The sequence below is a fragment of the Hippocampus comes genome, unplaced genomic scaffold, assembly GCF_001891065.2.
Source record: "Hippocampus comes isolate QL1 unplaced genomic scaffold, H_comes_QL1_v1.1 scaffold367, whole genome shotgun sequence".
Lineage (NCBI taxonomy): Eukaryota > Metazoa > Chordata > Actinopteri > Syngnathiformes > Syngnathidae > Hippocampus > Hippocampus comes.
The window spans coordinates 624,582-647,328 of NW_017805741.1; the positions used below are offsets into that span (position 1 = coordinate 624,582).

The window sequence follows — 22,747 nt, forward strand, 5'->3', positions numbered from 1 at the left end:
TGTGTTGACAATCAGGGAATTTACAGAAATACACATTCATAACTTTAGGCGCACAAGCAAATGAGATCAACACATAGTAAGCCTTTGCAAAGATAACAAAGCTATGATTTTATGATGAACGCATTTGCCCCAGTAGCCATAATGTACCCAAATAAACTGTCATCTGACCTTGAAGGAGCAGCAGCCTCAGAAGAAAACCAGGAGGAACGTTAACGAGGAGCATGCTGGAACGAACACCTGCGGCAACCATCCAGGATCAGTGTCAAGGAAGTTTTAACCTGAGAGCTTGTAGCAGAAGGAAAATGAAATGGCATTCTTTTGTTTCTCCTCTCACTTCTGTGTCAGTCTGCCTGGAAAATTGAGGAAGTACAAAAAAAAAAAAAAAGAAAAAATGAAAATTCTGATGAACAGATGTCATATTCTAATACATGTAATCAATTAATGTTTTGAATGTTGGAAAATGCCCCTCACGTGAAGTGCATTTGACACAAGAGGTCAGGCCATCGTGCCCCCCCCAAAATATCGATAATTTAACTTACTTTTAAAATGACTAATTTGTCTGTACTTACCACAAAGGCTTGTCAAAATTCGCTTTCCATGATGTCCTTGTGTCTTTTTTTTTTTTTTTTCCCCCCACCCTCACTGCCGGCTTCACACACCTTCTTGGCTTCCAAACTGATCGCATCCGCACAAGAGAGCTGTTAGCACACCTCCTGACTGTGCCCGCCGTTTACTCCACCAAACCGATGATCCTCTCAGTCCACGCACGCTACTTCTTTTTCTAATTTTGCTCAATTGATGTACTTTGAAATAACACTAAGCTAGACGGACTGGTTTTAAGTGAACTTTTATGTAAAACAAAAAGGGACCACCTGAACAGGCGATAACAACCTAACAAAAGGAAGCCATGGCAACACAGCGCACTGATGAAAGACATGCAACTATTAAAACAGAACAAACGGTATCGTAGCATGATTAAAGCACCCTAAAAAGAGAGGTGAACAGTGTCTAAGTACAATGACAACAGCTGCTTTAAATCTGCAAGCGTTCAGTAAACCGTGTGAGTGAGGAAAGAAGCAGCTGCACCGTGTGCTCCACCCGCTCAATCATCCGCTCCAAACGCTGCATCTACGGGGGGAAGGGGGAAATTGAGGTTCTGAGGGTATGACTTGAATTTGGGAACTTTGTTTGAATGAACACACGCACACAACGCAGCAGAGAAAGTCTCATATGGAGTAAAGTACTGAAATAGGTCAAGGAAAGCAGCACAGACCTCTGGCTCGACGCTCAGGCAGCAACATGCAGAGGCCGGGGCATCTGGAAAAGACAAGGGGGGTCAAATACGGAGGAAGCGAACCGTTTTCCTATGTGTAACGCGGAACTCATCATTGATCCTGAACATGACAACGGTTCTTAAATAGCCGGAAGTACAATTCAAACTTGACCCACTCTTCTGGAACTCGGCTGCTAGGGTTTTTCTCTGCTGCGGGCTTTGGGCGGTCTGCTCGAGGCTTACAGTTTCCTCTGCGGTATTTCCCACAATCTTATTTCCGGCAGGTGTCATTTGAGGCAGAGTAATGTCGCTCCTCTCCATCTGCTCGGCCTCGGTGGCAGCGGACTGGCTCGGTGCACTTGTGATTTTGTGGCTCTCCAGGGCATCTAGGATCAGGGCGCTGAGGTGGACCCCGCCCTTTTCAGCGGGCAGGCTGACGGTGAGGATGTTGCTGAAGCCGTCGAAAGACAGCGCGGTGGCGACGATTCCGTCCAGCAGCAAGCTGAGGAACATCTGCAGCACTTCTCGGGGCCACAGGGCGGGGAAATGCTCCCTGCCTGCGGAGGAAGAGATGTTGCCAGGAACGTAGAATCGAGTCGAAAAAAGGAACGTGCCACTCTACTCACCGGTCAGAGCACAGCGGGCGATCATGAAGGGCAGCTGCAACAGGCTCTTGGGGATGGGCAGAATGCGGGAGACTGGCAAATTTTCAGTGTTGCCATAGTCCGCGTAGACGACTGCTACCTCATTGTTGCCAACCTCCACAACCACGGCACGGTACCAGGTATCATCCGCTGGTGAAGAAAAAAAAGGCATTTGGGTGAAAATGAATGCCGCAAAATGATTTGATCCATCCTATTTGGACAGCCCTCTTCCTCGTCAGTGTCACAGGTGAGCTCAAGCCTACCACAGCAGACTTTGGGCAACGGGGGTACACCGTTCGTTGGTCACCAGCCAATCACAGGACACTTAGACTAACAGCCATGGACAATCACATCGTTCACACCGACAAGATGGATCATTTAGAGTCGTCGATTAACCTAACAAGTTAAGACAGAGTATCCATCGCAAGACGACACACACGCGCACACACACAGGTGAGACTTTTGACGTGTGCTTTTCACCGGTGAACTGAGCGCAACAGGCGGCCCCGGGGACGAGTTCGCTCTTGTCAGCGCATGAGGACAAAGTGGCCCGGTCGCTGCTGCAGAAGGTCGCCAGCTCCTGCATCATCTCCCGGAGCTTCTGCTGATCTACTGCAACAACGATAACAACGGAGAGTGGCGGATCAAAGCAAGTCCGAACGCTTTGGGGTCCTAGTGACAATGAAAAATGCCCCGACCCTGGCTGGGGCTGAACAGATAGAAGAGGGAAGGACTGGTAACGGCGGCGATGTCGGGCTTGAAGGATTCATCGATGGGCAACTCCACGGTCTTCCAGTGCACTGGGAAGGTCGGACCTGCAGGAGGATACCCACATTCCCATCAAGTGTCAATCATTACTACTGGGCTACAGGCAGGTCGTAAAAAAAAAAAAACGACAGGGTCTTCAGTCATAAAACATTCTGAGGTTACAAATGGGTAAAAATTTGCCACGTGTTTAAAAAGTGTGTTGTAATACGTTTGTGTTCTGGTTCTATAATTCGCAAAATGTGTCTTTTTTAGTTTTAGTGTCGTGTTGTTACAATAAAGTCATTTAACAAAAGAAAGAAAGAAAGAAAGAAAGGAGCCTGACCGTTGTGGAGATATTCCACTGCATTTGTCTTACCAGCTGGTTCTGGAGGAGCTTGCTCAGCCTGCGGGTCATTGTCGGCCTTAAGAGATCCAGCGGCGGGAATGGGTGAGGCATACCCGGCGGAGATGAGCAGCTCAGCGATGTTGTCCTGGGGGTCGCTGGTCTCGTCAACCATGACAACCAGAGCTTGGCCCTCATGCGCCCCTTCAATCTCCACACGCAGGATTCTGTTACACACCCTCCGCTGCAGGGCCAACAGGGACTCCTCGGACCAGCTCCCTCCAACAGGTTGTATCCCTGAAAGGATCCCGATGACAGGCCCAGTTTGAGAATTGAGTGGCAGTTGCACATTGACTCAAAACACAACACTTTAAGCAGCGGCACATTGATGACCGGCAGGGGGCAACATATGACCACGGAGTTAAAGAGAGATGCCCATTACAACCAATTTTAAAAAAACTAAACTCAAGCAATTTAGCGACCACTTCTCTCAAAAAGATGCGCTCTAAAAACAGCAACTGAAAAAAAAATAACTTCACCTCCATCATTTTCTGTCCAGGATATCAAATGATGGATACAGAGACTGACCTGCGAGACCGCAAGGGATGGCCTGCATGGGCAAGGCGAGCAGTGAAGGGCTGAGGGGTCTCAAGTGGCCGATATCCACATCCTCCGAATTGCCGAAGTCAATGTAGCCCACACAGACGCGCGCCTCAGAGGGGTACGCCAGCACTTTGGCCCGGTACCACTGCTTGTCCTCTGGAAGACCACAAACGGTCCACGGCGAACACACAGACGCAAGATGATATTGAGGGTCACCATGTCCAACTTCAAAGCATCAAATTCACATTGTGCGACTTTGGTACCCGAGAACTGGGCGCAGCAGATGGTGCTGGGTGCCGGTCTGAAGTCTTGAGGCGCAGACAACTGATTGCAATGCTGCCTCAAACTCAGCTGCAACTCCTGAATGACACCTGCAAAATCAAATCTCTCAGTCCCAAATATCATGACTTGTTTGGTGCTTTCACGAAACACTAACCGGCATTGTCCACCTTCTGCACAATCATTTTATCTGGCGAATGGAAGTGTGTAATCACGACAGAGAAGGAGTCCCCCACGGCCTGCGTGAGAGCCTCGGGCGGCCGAGCCCAGGTGTTGTCGTCCTTCCCCTGAGATTGACGCTGATAGTTTTCCGAGGAAGCACTCAACATGGCGTCTGAGGGAGGCCCCAAAAGGATACGGACACGAGATCTTCAGGACCGCAAACCAGTGCGGAGTCGACGAAATGAGAAAAAGTCAACGATGCGGGCTTACTTATGTCGTTCACTGTTGGCAAATCAACTGCTTTCTTCACAAAACCGCCATCGATCAGAAGTGAGCTCAGACGCTTTCCTAAAAGAAGCCTTGATGTCATCTTCATACCACACAGTGGATTGTCCACTCAAGACAGACCGTACCCATGGGAAGCTCGATGTCCACAGCGTGCGCGTGAACATTCTTCAGCGTTTCCACCAGCTTCACGGTCACGACCCTGCCAGCCAAAAGCGGTTTCACTGCTGAACAGCACTCGGCGGACCAGCTGCCATCCAGCGGTTCGACGCCGGCAACGCGACACTCCATGGCCTGAGGGGAAACGTTCCGAAAAATATGATGAGCTTTACGGCACACCGTCGCGACGCGCACACACAGACAAGCTGCGTCGAGGAATCTGCGGAGACAAAGATGGGGATGCACTGCCATGAACTACTTCGTCAGGAGTACATGAGCTGTTCCAGATAGGAAAGACTCAGGTACACTGGTTGAGTTTTGTTTGGTGGTGTGCAATTCGATTTTTCCAATGAATAATGCATTGGCTCAAGAACGCCTGGGAACCACTGCCCGACCATCGATAGGACTGGAGCTTTGCATGTGCGCGTGTGTGTATACTAACACAAGGATGAAATGGCTCAAGGTCAGCAGGCAGGGGCCTCATTCTGTCCACGGGGACGTCTTCCTCATTTCCATAGTCGATGTAAAGTATATGAGCAGACTTTTTGTCAGCCGCCAACTTCTGGACCAGGCCTCGGTACCAAATCTAGTCGTGACGAAACGGAAGCAAAAAGCATTGTGCAGCAAACGGTCGTGTTACTGCGCGAGTCGTCGCTTCTTACCAGATCGGCAGAGAACTGTGCAGCGCAGACCTCTCCGACGCAGGGGACATGAAGGGGTACTGAGGGACAGCTGGGGGTCTTCTGGAGTTGGCTGCTGATACTCTGCAGAGTCTTCAGCAGATCGGGGTTTTGGACAAGGAGAAAAAATCTTCCAGGGCTGTAGAACTCCACAACAGATGCCTAAAATCAAAATCCCCAATCAATCAATACTTAACATGCAAACAAATTTCAATTCTTGGCATTTCAGGTTTCAAGTACCTGCACATCTTTTCCCTGATGCAGCTGAAGGGTATGCAAGTCCTTCAAATACACCCTGTGGGGATCCACTGCATCTGCCTGCTTCATTTCACAAAAGGAGAGCCATGAGAAAGTACATACAGGTATATCGGTGCTGTGCTGCATACATCTGGAAGGCCAGACGTCTAATTACCCTTAAATCCGGAAGGGTGGTGTTGTGTGCCAATGATGGCAACGCGGCGGTCTGATTCGGCTTCTTCCTTTAAAATTGAATTCAAATGGATCTTTTACTGAGGAATACACCGACCGATTCTTAAAAAAATAAAATAAAAAATTGAATGGTTGATTAGGGAATTAAAATTTTTAGTTAACTTTTTAACAGATGCTGCTATCCCTGGGAACCTCTGCGCACCTTTTGTTTGAAGTTAAAACAACACATGAAACATTTTATTTGTTTTGAAATTTCGGAAAATGCTTTTCACTGCACAAAATCATGTGGAGCTATTTACTCCATATAGTTTTCTAAACTTTTTAAGACATACTGATTATCCTTGGACCACCATGGAGTTTTTGTTAGAATCTTAAAAAAAAAAAAAAAACTCACCCTTTTAAGATTAAAAAAAAAAAAACATGAAAATGTGAAAAGGTATTAAACACATGCTTAAAGACATTTTAACAAAGGGTTGGAGTTTCTATTTGTTGGCACCAATATTTTCCCTTTTACTCAAAACGAATATTGGCTCCATAACAGTCTACCCTCTAATCTCAGGATTATGAAATGTATGTTCACGGCTGTAGTTGGCTTACTTTGCAGGTTCCGGGCCAGCGGGTATGCAAATCTGTCTGTGCCCATCCCAATCTTTCATCTGGCACACCCCAGAGCAGTAGGTTGCCTTCTTGCAACGAGTACAACGTAAATTCCCTGGCAGATGCATGAGGGAAAACATCACAATTGAGTAGCTCATAACAGCGTGGGACAGGAGTAGGTATAACACTCTCATTTTTAACCATTCAAATGTTTTTTTTTTTCTGGCATCTTTTCCTTTATAACCTTCCCTCAAAGTGGCTTTTTATTTTTCCATCTTAACCTACGTCTTACATTTACTGAAGCCTACGATCAGCCTTCCTTGCTTCCAACCTTTGTCATTTCCTTTTGCTGTCTTAGTTGCAATGAGATTTGCTTTTTCCCTGGCATCTTTTCCTTCTTTAGCCTCTTCCTTCCTTTCTTTCCTTCATTCAAATTAACTTTTTATTCATCTATGCATCGTTTACTCCTCTTTTTCCTTCCATGTCTTAATCTGCTTTCCTTGCTTGGACCTCAAAAGTGTTTGTTTCTTCCTTCCTTCAAGCCTACTTTCTGCCCGACTTCCTTTCTTTGTTCATTCCCACCTTACCTCGTGACACTCACACTTCCTTCGAGCTCAAACCTTTTTAATCATATTCTCTTAACCTCCGTCTTTGCCTCAAATTTGCACCCTTTCTTCCTTTGCTTAGAGTTAAAACATTTTTTTAAATTACTTTTCTGCCTTCCATCAATACCAACAGCGTTGCACTTTCTAGTTCTTAATTCAATCATTTTCCAATATTCAATAATTTAATTCAATAAAGAGTACTGTATACCTACTTTTGGCCCACCATAAAATTTTTTTTAAAAAAATCACATTCAGGTGGAAACGTTACCTTGCTTACTACAAAAGTGGCAGAGGGGCACAGATGATTGCATGGAACCAATTCCCTTTAGGGAGGAAACATATAGAAAGATATAGAACAGCTTTTTTAAAGGAATTGACAAGCAAGAACATATTGAGGGGGAATTATTTTACATGTAATACATACAGCTGGTGTATCCCCTCTGGCCGGTGGAAAATCTGGGCCTACAACCGAGGAAATATGGACTGAAGTTTTGACATATGTGGTTCAAAGTATTTGATTGAGTAAACAAAGAGTTGAAGGTGTTTACCGGCTCCTTGTGACAAGTGCGGCCTGACAGGGTTACCAGCCGGCAAGACGAGTCCAGGAAACGGACACATGACCGGGCTGGATGACGGCTTCCGTAAGGGCTGGTTTGGCTGCACCGAGCTCGGGGGAAATGAGTTGTTCATGGCAAATGCAGTTCTATAATTACAAAAAAAGAACAATAACAACATATAAATTTAATATTACAAATGAAGGGGCAATTAACTTGCTCATGAGATTTATATTTTTGTCAAATTCAAGCGCGAATTATCGAAAGTCCTCTGCTAACATGAAGCAAAATTAGCCGTTAGTTTGAGGATTAGCTATTAATTGCTACTAATTGATAACCGTTCGTTTGGGGAAGTAACCAGAGCTAATGCAATGTGACGACACAATATACAACCATACAAGTGCGTGAAATTGATAATAATTCACAATAACTCACTATTTTCAACTAATATTCCGACTTTTTATGACGACGAACTCGTGCTTCCACCTACACGCCCCTGATGAAAAACCTGAGGCATGCGCGATGACCTAAGTTTCTGATTGGTCGAAAATTTCAGACGGAAATTGTCGATTTTGATTGTATATCATGGAACGCGAAATACGTTAACATGATTGAGATACTACTGAAATAGCTCACAAACAGAAAAAAAAACAAAACAGACAAACACACTGCAATAACGTAAGTTTAGAGTAAGATAAAAAAAAGAGACCAACATGGAGTAACGTAATTGGCCTTTTCAGGTCTGTGCTAGAAAAGCTGTTATCATTTCAGTACAGTGGTGGGAAACAGCGTTTACCTTTATTTGCCATTTTCCCTAAAATTGATTAATAATAATGTATGCATTATTTTTCATTAACTGACCAAATTTAAATAATACTTAACGGATGTATTATTGAAAATAAAATCAAACGTTTAAAACGAAATATTTATTAATTTCATAAAATAACTGGCCGATCTTTTATCATGAAATTAATTTTAAATAAAAAAGGAAAACTGATCATTTATTTTTGAATAAACTATTTCGGGTATTTTCCATCCACTTTTTCTATTTAACGCATTTTAAAAATGTTTTCGATGGAGCTGCCCTGCGCCTACCAGTCGACGTCACAAAAGCTTTGCTTTCATTGGTTCACGCCTGCTGTCCTTTCGCCCCCTGCAGTGGCCATATTTGTTGATGTGTCATAGCAAAAAGGACTTGTTGGGCCGATCAGCTGGCAAGACACACAAGAGTCACGGCTCTAAACTTGCTATTAAATTAATCCGAGCCCCGTGAAAAAAATTCCATTTATGGATTTACCACACTCGGTGGGTAAATATAGTCTCACTCTTATTTTCAAACGCTTGGTTTCATTCACGGAAATGAGTCGTCATAGCTTAGCTGCCTGCTGTAGGCTAGCCCAGTGCTTTCCTTTTCGCTGAAAGCCGAACTAAGCAGCTCGGCGTTACAAAATGAATCATCGTCTGATGTTGCTATATTGAAATACATTAGTCTGACGTTTGCTATTTTATCTGTATTTAATAACGGCCGTGTCGGAGGCGGACATGCTACGAGCAAGCTTATAACCTTGCGTGCTAATGTCTGCATAATAGGCTGTAACTCGTTTTGAATTGCCACAATTTGGAACAAAATGCCAGTTGAGCAGCATGCTCCGGTTGGCGATCTCTACGGGATAGTACAAGGCAGGGCTGCGACCAAAGCTTTCTTCAATACGGGCTCGGAAGCCGACGGTGTCGCTTGTTATTTGACAGCTGACACCTGTCAAAAGGAGCATCGGCGCCTCTTGCTGCTTGAAAAGCCCAGGCAGGCTTTTTAACTGTCTAATTCACACTCTGAAGACAAATCAAGCATTTGCATTGTACATTTAACACCTTTAAAATGTGTGAAAAGACTCACATCGCACCGTGGTGCTCCACTTGTCGGCAGTTGAATTGAATTCAAGATGACCACACCTACCTCGGAAGTAGGAGAGGGGCTTTGGGAATTGGAGGCTATCAATCTTTTGACTCTTTATCAAATGTATTACAAGAGCAAATGAATTGACAAATCCGTGTTATGAGCAAATAAGGATTAAATGTCAACCTTTTTTGCCTTGTGTAACATTCCTTAATAAGGGCAGCATTCGTTCCATGAAGCCTATAACAAGATGCTGCGCAATTTCAGAATCAGTCTCTATTGGCCAAGAGCTGTTTGTGGGAACACGAATGATTTGTCTCTGGTGTGGTACGACAATAAACAGACCAGTACACCCAAATATACACTGAGTGATACAAGGGTTGCAACTGGGACCATCCCTTCCAATCGACCGGTGTGCAAATGTTTGATTTAGGAACCGACACAGACATCTCTCGTGTGATTGAAAACCTTGGTACAGAGAACAAATCTGACCAATTATTGCCGTTTTCATATTGATTTCACATTGAAAAGAGACTTTGTGGACGGAATTTGTACCGAATATTGCTGGAATTCTGTTCACAATCCAGCCAAGCAAGTAATACTCGTTTCTTCAAGGTATTATGGGTTGAATAAATAGCCTCAAGTCATGTTCGGCACCCTTCGGTCCCTTATCGTGCTCTTCCTCGCCCTCTTTTTTTCAGATTTGATGCACAGAAAGCGCCATGGAGCAACCTGACCCAGCCTCGGATGCACATGTGACGGAGGGATCTGACGAGTTTCCACCGTTGGAGCAGCTCCAGAACTGTCAATCTCAAGAAGAAAAACAAGAACCCGCATCTGGCGATTGTGCAGGAGAGGAACGCGTGCAGACAAAAGGTGGCTTTATCAAAACAAATCCAGATGGTTTTGCAAAGACAAAGATAGCAGAAAAAGTAGGAGGGCGCCAGCCGGCCTCTGACGGCAACCGTCATAGTATTACATGTTTTGCACAAGAGGAAAGGCCAGCACCTCTTTCAAATGAAGGATCTGGGCTGACCCCGGGTGATGCGGTCGCAAGCCCCCCCACCCTAGAAGCGGCCGTGACTTTGGACAAAGACGACTCCCCCAACGGCAACGAGGAGCCGCCTCTAAGCACGGAGCCGTCGCCAGCAAGCCAAAATGGATGCGCCGAGAGCCCGTCGCCCCCGTCCATCCAGAGCGCTTCCAAAAACTCCACGAGCACCACTTCCGGCCTCTCCGACGGCCCCTCCAGCCCCACTTCGGACAGCGTCAGCTCCTCGCTCACCTCCAGCCCACATAGGGGCGCCGGCCCGTCGCCACCCTCCGACTCTACGTCCAGTCCGTATGACACGGAGTGCAGCCGCAAGCTGATTTCGCAGATCCAGCGCTCCCTGTCGCAGGAGTCTCTGTTGGACGAGCTGGAGTCGGAGCTGATGGCCTGTCAGCTTCCCGAAGTTGAAAGGGACGGCGGCGGGAAAGGAAGCCCCTCCGTCAACGGGGTCCCTTTGGAGCGGGAGGACTGCGTGTTGGTCTTGGAGCATTGTGTCCAGCACAAGTACGCGCAACAAGAAAAGTCCATCCAGAGGTAAACTCTTCATACTTCTGAATCGTCACAAAATGAAGGATCCATCCCCGTTTTCTCCTCAAGTGCTCATTTTTCACTGGAAGGCAAAAAAAAAAAAGAGTCACAAAAGGTTCTGCAAACTGTTCAGGTCATTGGTTTTGTGTAACTATTTGTTACATTTGCAGCAGTAAAATTGGTGATGTGTTGTGAAGGTTGCTGGAGGAAAACAAGAGGCATCAGGATCTCATCCTGGGCATCTGTTCTGAGAAGGACAACATGAAGGAGGAGCTGAAAAAGAGGGCGGAGACGCAGAAGCAGCACATGAACACCATCACAAACGTTAGTGGCATTTCATATTCATAATCTGCAAAAAAAGTGGAGCAATTAAAGCAGACCCGGGCCAGAATCCGATTTCCCCATCAATTCTTCATACTGCAAAAAAAAGTGGAGCAATTAAGGCAGACCCGGGCCAGAATCCGATTTCCCCATCAATTCTCTTTCTGGAGCGGCCCTCGCGTCGCAGGTTAGGCCCGACGTTCTTGCCCTAGCGGTTTACCATCCCGTCTGCGTTTGTGTTGTCAGCTGGAAGACAGGGTGAAGGAGTTGCAGAGGGAGCTGAAGGGGACCCGGGACAAACTCATTCAACAGGAACAGGCGGCCAAGGCGAGCCTGATGCAAATGCAGAAGGAGACCACCTACCGCCTGGAACAGGTAAAAGGCAGCCCCCACGCAACAATGCTTCTCCCATCAACGAACGAGTGGCGCTGCTCTGCTCATCCTTTCTTTGCCTCACCGGTCGAGGCTGGAATGGCTTTTCTGATGGCGACCGTGACCGACGCGTGTGGTGAGCAGACGCGGCGTCTGTAAAACACGCAGTCCGTGTGAAAGAGCAGAGATAACAGTCAACGCACACGGCTTGCAGAGCGGAGGCGGCTTCTGAAGTTTGCGGCGGCACAAAAACATCTCACCTCACCCCTCTGCGCTCCTGAAATTCAAAAACAGTTGAAGTGCAAGCATATTGATTTCTTTTCTGTTTGCTCGGTGTCATATTTGTTGTTGATTTTTGCACTGTGCTTAACTTGAGCACATCAAACTTGTTGTTATTGGAAATAATCACCTGGAAAGCAAACGGCCGTTTTTCATCCGCAACTGTGGTCAGTGGGCTACCGCATCGTCACTTTCTGAGCCCCCTCTCCCCTTCCCTTCACACCTGGCGAGTTTTAATTTCACTGTCCATTGAACAATAAGAGCTGGAGCAGCACAATTTTTTTTCACGTGTTGCCTCCGGGGGGGTTTCAGAAGTTGCCCATTTTAGGGGATGAACAGTCTTCCTCTGCCGCAGGTGAACAGGAAGTGTGAGGAAGCGCGCCAAGAGAAGGAGACCATGGTGATGAAATATGTGCGCGGGGAGAAGGAAGCCCTGGACTTGAGGCGGGACAAGGAGACTTTGGAGAAGAAGCTTCGGGAGGCCGCAAAGGAAGTGGATCGCCAGGCCCTTCGAGGGAACCAGCTGGCTCAGGACAGAGGCCGCCTGCAGCAGCTGTGCGACGCCAAGGTCTCTCGTCTTTTCCCAAATTGTCACCCCAGCCAGCGACGCGAGCCGCTTGGCGTGCTTTGCTCCCGCAGTCGTCGCCTTGCGTGCCATTCGCTTTGTTCTTAGGAAGGCGACGTCAGCCGGCTGACTCGCGAGGTGGAAAAGTTGAAGGAGGAGAACAACTCTCATCTAATCAAGGTCAAATGGGCCCAGAACAAACTCAAGAGTGAGGCCGATGCCCACAAGGCAAGTGGCGTTTTTCGGACGCGCGCGGACATGAAAGAGTTGGTTGGTTCCTCAGCCGTCAGACGATGAAATGCTCAGTTACAAGTTCGGCCCAGTTTAGACAAATGAAAGCCGTCTCTTCGCGTCGCATAAAGTAAATCCAATGAGAAATGAGTGTTTGGCAGAGGCCGATGAATGATTCATGCTTCCATCTGTCTCTGCGCGCAGGAGTCCAAAGACAAGTTGAGGGACATCACGTCCAAACTGACGCAAGCCAAAGAAGAGACGGAGCAGATCCGCAAGAACTGCCAGGACATGATCCGAACGTACCAGGTGCGACACCTTTTGTGTTCTCGTCATTTCATGAATTTGGGGCGAAACGCAATCTGTTCTCTGGTGATGGACGACCTTCCAATGGGGGGGGGCGGGGGGGCATCTCCGCTGAGCTCCCTCCTATCATGAAGATTCTTTATCGTTGGCTGGATCATGAAATCACTTTGCTGTAGTTTTGATACGCACCTTGTGGTGGTGCCAAAGAGCCGCTTTCTTCCACGTCGCAGTCCGACCCTGGCGGCGGCGGGAGAGGGCATGACGATGAAGGCGGCTGTCCTCTCGACCTTCCGCTTTGTCCGACAGGAATCGGAGGAGATCAAATCCAATGAGCTGGACGCCAAACTGAGGGAGACCAAAGGCGAACTGGCGAAACACAAGCAGGAGCAAACGGACCAGTTAGAGGTGACGCCATTTTGCACGCCTTGAAACTGCCGCCGCCTCTCCATCCACCGACGGCGGCTCGTCAACATGACGGACACCTTTTGACATGAAATGGAAGAATGGAAATCGACGGCCGACAGGCATCGGCTGGTTTATTTGCTGGCCTCGAAGCGCCTAACTGGTCATTTCGCCACGTTGGGAGGCTGAGCAGGCATGGCGAGGGAACAAATGATACGCATGTGCACAAGCGTGGGCTTAATCCAAACACAATGGCCTGTTTTGTTTTTTTTCTTTTCCTTCATCCTCCGCCTTTCCAAGCGGAAGGACACTTTAAAAATAAATGGCCTAGAAAGAACCAATGTGAAGCGGAGCATCCGAACGGCGGGCCCAAAAGACATCACCTACTTCCCGCCGCCCCGCTCGTTTCCCCCAAAAGCCTCAAATGGAACCGCATGAGTAGCAAGCTCGTGAAGCTGCCGTTGTTTTGGGCTCGCCCTCGACATTTCCATTTCGCCGCTACTTTGTCTTCCCCAACCTGGGCGTTCGAGACAAACATCGCGTTTGGTTTTCCAATATTGCCGCTCGCTACTGAACAAGTCATCCGAAGACCTCTGTGATTTTCTTCCTTTGCTACGCTCAAGAGACACTCTTAAACGATACAAAATAAAAGCCCATTAGCCTCGAAAGAAGCGGGCGAGTCGTGAATTAACGGAGCAAATAGGAAATACATTTTCCTCCATCTCATTTGGGGGCAGGTTGTCGTGGATACGGCGGCCCGCTAATAGCTTCTCGGAAAAGTTGACTCTCACCGGTCCCGTTAATGGCTTTGTTTAAAAGATGAGACAAACCATCATGACACGCCGCTTTCATGTCGCTAATGAGCGCGCCGCGGCGCACAAACAATTTCACATGAAGGCGACGCTGATTTAAATGACGCGGCCGTGAAATCAAAATAAAACGGATGACGCTTTTGTCCCGAGCGCTTGGTCGCAAGCGCTCGAGTCAACGCGGTATTTATTGCAGCTTGAGTTATGATTCGTTTGCTTGCCCTTTTCCATTCCATTTTTTGTTTGTTTGTCGATGGATGAACGTCCGGATTATGGAAAGATGGAGGAGTGGAAATCCAATTGCAAATAAGAATCAAGCGCTACTTTAGAAGTATGCCGCAATCAAACAATCCCCACGTTGAGACAAAATCGGGAGTAAATCTTTTGTATGGGGGTGTGGATCATAGCGGTCTTCACTTTTGATGCGCACGACATCAACCTCAATTTGGATCACGAATCTACACATTGATGGCGTCAGAAGACATTTGGAATGTCAAATTCATCTGAATGGAAACGGACTTTCCTATCCCGCACCCCCCGGCTGCTCTGTCGGATAAGATAAGCTCAGAAAACCTTCATTTGTCTCACAATGGAGAAAATGGAGATGCGATACCTCTAAATGTCGTCCCTTTTCTCCGAGGTTGAGAGGTTTGTGGCTCGTTGCAGGTGCATCGCGTGAAGGCCAAAGAGCTGGACGACCTGAAGAGGAGTTACAAGGAGAGCATGGATGAGCTCGACACTCTTCGCACCAAGGTTTGTGCCGCGCCGCGAGCTGCCGCCGCGCCGCGCCGCCCCGCGCCTCCCCCAACGCACTTGTTACGCTGTGCAGTTGAAGTGTCTGGAGGACGAGCGTCCGCGCTGGGAGGACGAGCTGAGCAAGTACCGGGAGATCATCAACAGGCAGAAGGCCGAGATCGGACGGCAGAGGGACGAGCTGAACAAGATGGCCGCGCTGCAGGAGCAGCATCAACGGTGGCTACTTTCTCGGCTCGTCGGAGCAACTCGCGGCTTACCGACGGATCGGCGGTGTGAATGCGGCGTCTTGCAGGGACCGAGAGGAGCTGGCGTCTCGATGCGACGAGGCGGACTCGTTGAACAGCCAGATGGCCGACCTGCAGCGGGACGTGCGGGGCAGCCGGGAGCGCGAGGCCGAGCTGCTGGGCTTCACCGAGAAGCTCAGCAGCAAGAACGCGCATCTGCAGTCGGAGAGCAACGCCCTGCAGGCCCAGCTGGATCAGCTGGCCGCCCGCTTCGCCGAGCAGCGGGCCAAGCTGGAGGAGACCAACAGCGCCCTGGACGACAAGGTTGGTTCGGAGCGCTCGCGCCGGCCGCAGCGCACGAGCGGCGACTCGTTCGGCCTCGGGGCCCGTTTGGTGCCGTTCAACATGAGGAGCGTCCGAACGGCCGCGCCGTTCGGGAGGAACCGATGAGTGAGGCCAGGCTCGACATTGGTCGCGCCCGCACGCGCGCCCTTTCAGACCAGCTACGATCTATTGGTCCCGTGGCGGAAGCGGGCGCCCTGATTTGCTCTCCGTCCCCCATCCCGCAGTCGCGGCGGCTCAAGCAGGAGGAGGCGCTGCGGCAGCAGGAGGTGCGGGGCCTGCAGGAGGAGCGGACGGCGCTGCAAGGCCACCTGAGCCAGCTCCAGACGCGAGTGGACGAGCTGAGGGACGAGCTGGCGACTCAGAAGAGGAAACAGGCTGCCAACCTCAAGGACCTGACAAAGCAGCTCACGCAAGGTCAGGAAGCCGCCTTGAATCCCTGCCAAAGAAGGACATCCTCAACGTGTCCTTTTCGTGCGGGGCTTCTCCCCCCAATTTTGGATCCGGCCAGCCCTTACAGGAGGCAGAATTTCGGGTGTGGCGGGGTGTGTACACATGCTTGGAAGGAAGGTGGTTGGGGCGACGCCTGTGATCATTCCGCGGACTTGGGCTTGATGACAGCTCTCAAGTCTTTTTTGGGGTGGGGGGTATTTACGCGGCTTAACGAACACGCGAGAGCTCGGGGCATGCCACGCATACTTTGCTGCATGTTTGATTTTCCCGGGAGCCATCCTGACGGCTAATTTACCGCATAAATAAATCAATAACGTTTCTGGAAAACGTTGGTCTCCCAATGCCGCGATAAGTACCGAGCGCTTCCTCCGTCCGTGGCCCACCCCTCCAAGAAAGAATGTTGAATTTGGTGATTTGGGGGTTTTCTATGACTCTTATTATAATAAAACATGCCCCTCCCCCCCTCCCTTTCTGTTCTGTCTCAGCCCGGAAGCGACTGGACCAGGTCGAGAACGGAGGCTGCGACCGTGACGGCGGCAGCATGGGCAGCCGATCGAGTTCCTCAGGTGCTTCGCCCGGTTTGTCCCCAATCTTTCATCATAAGCAAAGGCGTTGACCGTCGTTCGATACGCGACGAGTGCCCTCAAAAGTCGCCCGTGCCATTTTGTGGAGTGACCATCGCGAAGCCGGAGCCGAGTGCTGAAATGAGCCCTTACCTCCCACAAGGCTCCTTGAACGCGCGGCACGGGGGCGCGGGCGAGGAGCGCTCGCCGGAGGGCCACTCCGCGGCGGTCGGCGCCGACAGCTTCCCGGAAGTGGACAAGGCCGTGCTGGTGGAGCGCATCGTCCGTCTGCAGAAGGCGCTGGCCCGCAAGCAGGAGAAGATCGAGTTCGTGGAGGATCACATCAAGCAGCTGGTGGACGAGATCCGGAAAAAGACCAAGTGAGTGTCAACGCAAGTCGGGACGAGAAATTGCTATTATTAGGAGGAGGAGGATTTTTTTTTTTTTTCACTGGTGTCTCTGTTTGTTTCGAATTGAATTTGAAATACATTGATATTCATCTTAGCACTTTTTTTTTTTTTTTAGACGCATGATCCTTGCGGAATAAGCAGCATTGTGTAAATAAATGCAAGAAATAAAGTGCAGGTTTTCTCAATCGCCTCCATTGACCTTGAAGGACAGCATGTGCTTTGACGCATTCATGACGAATCCCCCCCCTCCCCAACACGCCAAGTCAGACAATTACAAATTCTCAGCCACGCTTCGCCCTGTGTTCCAAAATTCATGACAGCTATTTATAGCGCAGGGGCGGGGGTGGGGGGTGGGGGGCGGCACCTAAGAATGAATTAGCAGGCATCTTTGGCGATTCATCCTCACAGCCGTGTGCTCGGGAGAATTGAAAGCGTGCGAAGGACGTCGGCACAATCGCACCCGAACAGGCCGCTGCCAAGACGCAGGGAAGCCGGGAGTCCGCTAATGGACTCTGGTCGCCGCTGCCGTTTCAGCGTCATGGGCAACCCCGACGATTGGGGAATGTTTCAGAGCTTTTTGCACAAGTTGCTGTTCTCCAACGAGGAGCTTAGCGGCAAACCTCACACCAGGCGTTTAATCCTGGAATCGACCAATAAATGTCCTGGTTCAACGAGAGCCGGCGGCTCAACAGTATGCTAGTATGTCCGACAAACGCCGTCTCCTCTCCCTCCGCGGCCCAGAATCATCCAGAGCTACGTGCTAAGGGAAGAGTCGGGGGCGCTCTCGTCGGAGGCGTCCGACTTCAACAAGGCCCACCTGAGTCGACGGGGCGGCATCATGGCGTCGCTGTACACCTCCCACCCGGCCGACAGCGGGCTCACGCTGGACTTGTCGCTGGAGATCAACAGGAAGCTGCAGGCGGTGCTGGAGGACACCCTGTTGAAGAACATCACACTCAAGGTACGCCGGGAGCGGCCGAGCTCCCATTTTGTCCGTGGATTTCAACAATGACGTCCGCGGGCCAAACTCACCTCGGGGGCTTCGCGTTTTCCAGGAGAGCCTGCAGACGTTGGGCGCAGAGATCGAGAAGCTGATCAAACAGCAACGAGAGCCTGGCGACGCGGAGAGAAGGACGTGAGGAAAGCACTGAAGGACAATCGGCAGGGCGGCCTTCCGAGAACGGGACGCCTCCGGGCGGCTTGCATCCGACGCGCCAAGGACGCGAGCGCCCTTTCGGGAGACCGGCGCCTCTTTTTCTCCTCACCTTCCGACCTACTTGAACTGTCAACTTTGCACCCGTTTCGGTACAACGGATCTTCCTCGCCATGAGCCATGTTGCCATTCCTACGAGGACAGGCCATTATTCTGAATGTAGACGCGCTCTTCGGTGGACACTCGCCACAAGGAAAATGGACCAAGTGTGTGCGTGTGTGTGTGTTGAGGCGTCGATTTTGTCTCCAGGTTCTTTGTTCAACAACGCCATCCACAGATGAAACCTCGATGCCAAATGATTTTTGCTAAGTTGAAAAGCTGCTCGCCTGTAAAAACGTAGCACTCCTCCCTGTGTGGAGCAGCAGCCATTTTGTGACGCCGTGCTCGGCAACGCGCAAGCTCTTGAAAATGGAAGGACGTCCACACGAGGCCAGTTTGAATGTCATTTATTTGATGGATTTTCTTTCTCCCCACTTTGATTTTATTTTGATCGTTCTTGCCTCTTTTTTTATTTATTTATTTTTTGGGGGGGGGGTGACTTTTTTTCTTCCTTAAGATGTTTTGCAATATTGCTGTGAATTTAAATGGAAATAATTACCGGTAGCACCAACATTTTACTTTTCCCGCTCACTCGTCACAACAAATCGATTTCAATCACCTAAAATTTGAATTTTGATTGAAATGATTCGGTGGAAGGCAAATGAAAATACCAATTTATTTTTTTAAATAAAAATCAAAGGCAACATTTTTCATCAAAACGGAAGTTTGTTTGTTTTTTCCCTTCCCTCCCCTTAAAGTATGTGCACATTTGTTTTTGTCGCCCACAAAAATGCAATTGGTTTTGCCCCTTAACTAAGACACCAGGCTAGTTCCTGAGTTTACTTGTTGCTTCCAGTTTTGCATTTCCTGTTTCCTCCATTCTGTTCAAAATAAAATATTCGACGTTTTGGGGGGGTTTTTTTTGTTTTTGTTTTTTTAATAGCGCCGTTTGTGGGGAATGTCGGCTTTGAACATGATTAGGATAGCTTTGAAATGACTTTTTCAGGGGGAGCTACCCGTTTTTTGGTTCTGTGCAATGATTTCCGCGGCCTCTGTCAGTGTGGAATATTCAAACTGTGATTCTCATATCCACTTGTAGATACATTGCTAAATACTGGATGAGGTGTATGTACTTTAGGTAGCCAATATGTGCGCGTATGCATGTGTGGCTCCGGGGAATTAAATGAGATGCTTCTTCACCTTGTGGAAGCTCACTTTTGTTGATTTTGCTCTTTTCGCCGGCAGCCAATGACATCAAATGGAACGAGTTTGTGTGCCCGAGGTAGATTTAAGAGTCGTCGGCAAAGCTGGAGGTCACGCGGCACAGCGCCTGGTAGGATTCAAGCACGGCAAGAATTTCCACACCCACCGACGGGCGTTCGCGTGATCAACATTTGACTGAATGATTGCTTCATTGGTATTTTCCTCTCAAATCTTTGGAAAACCGAACATGTGAAGGTGAATTGCAACATGGTGCCACCGATGGCCTTTCATCTTACTTTTGGGCGGGGATCCTATCTCTCCCTCTCTCTTTTTTCCTCTCCAGCCAGCTGCAGGCGCAGGTTGATTCTGTGCAACCAGTTCTGGTCACCAGGAGGCTATTCTTAGCCCGCTGATAAAACGCCGACTCCCCTCCCGGCTTTGGATGAACACACCTGCCAATGGCCAAAGCCGCCCGCCCTTCTCTTTGGGTCGGAGCTGCCTGTGGGAAGAGATAACCAGCCTGATTAGTGTGCATGCATTTGCTGTGCAGTCATCCCTCGCCATAACACGCTTCGTCTTTCCCGGCTAGGCTGTTTCAAGGATTGTTTTTTTCATATTTTTCGCATCCTAGTTGACTAAAGGGACTGTCGAACCACGACCACTGTCAGCAGTCTCGGCGCTTCATCGCTAGAAAAAAATCATCCGAAGCACAATAAAAATCAATGAACCCAAAGAGACAATGAACAGAGGTTTCTTTTGCTTTAATTCCACAGGACACTCAAAACAGCACGTAAGCCACATTCGACATTTTCGGGAATTCAACCCGCAACCTCGCGGGCAGAAATAAATAGGCGACGTTTTCATAGGAACAAATTTGGCTGCAATTGCACTTGTCGACGGCTGTAAGGTTAAACAGAAGGCGGGCTTCAATACAAAAATGAGGCATGTCATTTCATTTTCACGAGGTCGGGCTAAATGAAGATTTTGCTTCTGTTCTGTTGTATTTAACTTAAGGTCAATACCTTGGCAATTCATTTTTCAGAACTGTTTGTTTTCAAAAGTCGAGGTAAAATCTTTCAATGGAATCATGCAGTAGAGCAGGGGTCCCCAACCTTTTTTGCCCCACGGACCGGTTTCTGTCAGACAATATTTTCAGGGACCGGCATTTAAGGTGTGGCGGAAATAATACAACAAAATAATATGGTATGAGCTGCATGAAAACTGTGGTGTTTTCGAAATATAATAATAAACACAAGGAGCGTCTCATCTGGCCGCAACACTCTGATTGCTATGGCAATGTTTAATGTCTTCAAAATACGATACAATGCAAATTCAAAGTGCATGAAAATGACGACTCACCACAGCCCCGAGCTTGATTTTCTGCAACCACACGGTCCCATGTCGGGGTAATCAGAGACAATGACACCTCAACTGTGTGGTTTATGTCCAGTCTACTTCATAATTTTGTTTTAGTCGCCGTTGCTCAGAAAATCCCCGCCTCACACAGGTAGCATGTCGGAAAGAGCAACAGTGCTATTGTGGCGATATCAGAGTATTCAGCCATAACTTTAATCCAGTTTTCTCGAACGTACTTTTAAGGACGCCGTCATTTGCAATCTCCAGCAGTTTTTGTTACTCATTTTTTGCGAGCTCCCACGTTTTGTTTTTAAGCGTAATCGGTCACGTGACGGAGAAGCGTGGCTTGACGTGCGTCAAGCGTGACACAGACGGATGTAACGGAGAATCCGGTAATTTTTCAAAATAAAACATCTTTCGTATTCCGGAATTAAGGCAAGTTGTTTCTGTGCGGCCCGGCACCAAATGCCCTGCGGACCGGCGGTTGGGGACCCCTGCAGTAGAGTGTCTTCTTTCAATTTTTGTTTGGTGGTATGCTGTGAGCCCGGACTCGTGGAAATGATCTGCCTTGGCTTCAAGGTTGAATGACAGCGAATTGATCCCCGGAAAGTTACTCGTGACCGATGTGTCTTTGTGCCAGCAACAAGCCAGAGAAAATAAACACAGTATTCGCTCAGTCATTCTCAAAAGTCTGGTACTGCACAGCCTAAGTTCAGTTTAATGCATTTAATGTTGTGCCGGGGCTCGAAAACAGTGGCTCACTATTGTTTAAAATGGGGGTTTCAGCAAGCACTTGAGGCTTTGAAGCATAGTCCACATGAACTCCATGATCACCCTTGTGCGCTGAACAGAAATGGGGTGGGGGGGGGGGGGAGGGGGGGGGGGGGGGGGGTCGGTGTCACGTTTGGACTCGGGAGTCAGAAACGGGACTCGGAGCGAGGCGGCCTCCCGGTTCCGGCCAGGCTGCTCTCCATCACGGCGCAGTCCGCGGCCCACGGGCCGAGCGTACCTCCGCCCCCGGCGGGCTCCAGCGAGGAGGCCGCCAGCAAGCCGGCCGAGTAGCGGCTCAGGTCGCAGGAGCCGACGCGCAGCGCGCGCTCCGCCCTCGGCCGCGGCCGGCAGCGCAGCAGCCTCTTGAAGGCCCTGCGGAAGTCCGGGCTCCGGCAGTAGATGACCGGGTTGAAGGCCGAGTTGGCGTAGCCCAGCCAGTTGAGGGAGACGAACAAGTCCTCGTCCACCAGCTCGGCGCCGAAAACGCGCACCACGTTGACCACGAAGAAGGGCAGCCAGCAGAGCGTGAAGGTGCCCATGATGATGCCCAGCGTCTTGAGCGCCTTGTGCTCGCGCAGCGCGGCCGAGCGCGGCGGCGGCGGCGGCTTCCTCCCGCAGCGCGCCCCGCCGGCGTGGATGTGGAAGCGGCCCTCGCAGCGGTCGATCTTGCGCAGCTGCTGCTTGGCTTCCCGGTAGACGCGCGCGTACACGAAGGCCATGACCACCAGGGGCAGGTAGAAGGACACGACGGACGACGAGACGGCGTACGCCCGGTTGGTGACGAAGTCGCAGCACGCCGGGTCCTCGTAGCACGCCGCGTGCGCGCTGTCCCGGGACCAGTGCGTGAGGATGGGCAGGAAGGAGACGAGTCCCGAGACCCCCCACACGGCGCACACCGCCGCCTTGGCCCGGGCTCGGGTGAGCAAGCTCTGGTAGCGAAACGGCGCCGTGATGGCCACGTAGCGGTCCACGGCGATGACGCACAGCGTCTCGATGCTGGCCGTGACGCACAGCACGTCCGCGGAGATCCACAGCTCGCAGAAGAACGAGCCGTAGTCCCAGGCGCCGCGCAGCTGCAGCGCGGCCCCGAAGGGCACCACCAGGATGCCCATGATGAGGTCGGCGCACGCCAGCGACACCACGAACACGTTGGTGCGGGTTTGCAGACGCTGCGTCCGGGCGATGGCCACGATCACCAGCGCGTTGCCCAGCACGATGGCGAGCACGATCAGCGTCATCAGGAGGCTCATTCCCGCCACCCACTCCTCGGACGCGGACGGCCGAACGCCGCCGCCGCCG

The 22,747-nt window shown here is 49.8% G+C and overlaps 3 protein-coding genes across 11 annotated transcripts in view; 1 reads left to right on the forward strand and 2 right to left on the reverse strand.

Annotated features, from left to right (window-relative positions):
• Positions 1-828: 828 nt before the first annotated feature.
• On the reverse strand, positions 829-9,387 carry tdrd1 (tudor domain containing 1). Of its 6 annotated transcripts, none has more exons than XM_019883387.1 (21): positions 7,806-7,927; positions 7,355-7,509; positions 7,231-7,268; positions 7,075-7,129; positions 6,202-6,316; positions 5,588-5,654; positions 5,416-5,496; positions 5,158-5,337; positions 4,938-5,081; positions 4,465-4,630; positions 4,322-4,399; positions 4,047-4,223; positions 3,874-3,981; positions 3,596-3,766; positions 3,041-3,304; positions 2,616-2,732; positions 2,398-2,529; positions 1,900-2,067; positions 1,450-1,830; positions 1,274-1,317; positions 829-1,128 (listed from the first exon to the last, which is right to left on the reverse strand). In XM_019883387.1, exons 2-21 carry the CDS (start codon positions 7,494-7,496, stop codon positions 1,033-1,035), a joined length of 2,724 nt encoding a protein of 907 aa, XP_019738946.1. In that variant the 5' UTR covers positions 7,497-7,509; positions 7,806-7,927; the 3' UTR covers positions 829-1,032. The 6 variants fall into 6 exon arrangements, with proteins under 6 accessions (XP_019738946.1, XP_019738947.1, XP_019738948.1 ...); XM_019883388.1 differs by having other exon boundaries at positions 7,796-7,927; XM_019883389.1 differs by lacking the exon at positions 7,806-7,927 and adding an exon at positions 9,315-9,387 and having other exon boundaries at positions 830-1,128.
• On the forward strand, positions 8,510-19,027 carry ccdc186 (coiled-coil domain-containing protein 186). 4 transcript variants are annotated; one of them, XM_019883382.1, is made up of 16 exons: positions 8,510-8,665; positions 9,956-10,839; positions 11,031-11,157; positions 11,401-11,529; positions 12,161-12,373; positions 12,479-12,598; positions 12,806-12,910; positions 13,214-13,312; positions 14,785-14,871; positions 14,948-15,090; positions 15,167-15,422; positions 15,668-15,857; positions 16,379-16,471; positions 16,620-16,836; positions 17,608-17,827; positions 17,922-19,027. In XM_019883382.1, the coding sequence occupies exons 2-16, from the start codon at positions 9,977-9,979 to the stop codon at positions 18,003-18,005; spliced, it is 2,946 nt and encodes a 981-aa protein (XP_019738941.1). In that variant the 5' UTR covers positions 8,510-8,665; positions 9,956-9,976; the 3' UTR covers positions 18,006-19,027. The 4 variants fall into 4 exon arrangements, with proteins under 4 accessions (XP_019738941.1, XP_019738943.1, XP_019738944.1 ...); XM_019883384.1 differs by having other exon boundaries at positions 16,379-16,459; XM_019883383.1 differs by lacking the exon at positions 8,510-8,665 and adding an exon at positions 9,767-9,869.
• Positions 19,028-21,182: 2,155 nt separating this feature from the next.
• adrb1 (adrenoceptor beta 1) overlaps positions 21,183-22,747 on the reverse strand; it is a 2,199-nt gene continuing 634 nt past the window's right edge. Inside the window, exon 2 of the mRNA XM_019883395.1 lies at positions 21,183-22,741. Within this exon, the coding sequence (XP_019738954.1) occupies positions 21,595-22,741 (1,147 nt within the window). The 3' untranslated portion in view covers positions 21,183-21,594. The remainder of the gene's footprint in view (positions 22,742-22,747) is intronic.

What these genes read in the sequence shown, in the direction of transcription:
- ccdc186 (XM_019883382.1), top strand. Translation starts at nt 9,977, where the DNA reads ATGGAGCAACCTGACCCAGCCTCGGATGCACATGTGACGGAGGGATCT. An exon ending in CAAGAAAAGTCCATCCAGAG is followed by an intron (nt 10,840 to 11,030) that starts GTAAACTCTTCA and finishes TGTGTTGTGAAG; the next exon opens with GTTGCTGGAGGAAAACAAGA. An exon ending in TCGACACTCTTCGCACCAAG is followed by an intron (nt 14,872 to 14,947) that starts GTTTGTGCCGCG and finishes TACGCTGTGCAG; the next exon opens with TTGAAGTGTCTGGAGGACGA.
- tdrd1 (XM_019883387.1), bottom strand. Translation starts at nt 7,496, where the DNA reads ATGAACAACTCATTTCCCCCGAGCTCGGTGCAGCCAAACCAGCCCTTA. An exon ending in GCTGGCCCGGAACCTGCAAA is followed by an intron (nt 5,655 to 6,201) that starts GTAAGCCAACTA and finishes TCAATTTTAAAG; the next exon opens with GAAGAAGCCGAATCAGACCG. An exon ending in CATCCCTTGCGGTCTCGCAG is followed by an intron (nt 3,305 to 3,595) that starts GTCAGTCTCTGT and finishes GGATCCTTTCAG; the next exon opens with GGATACAACCTGTTGGAGGG.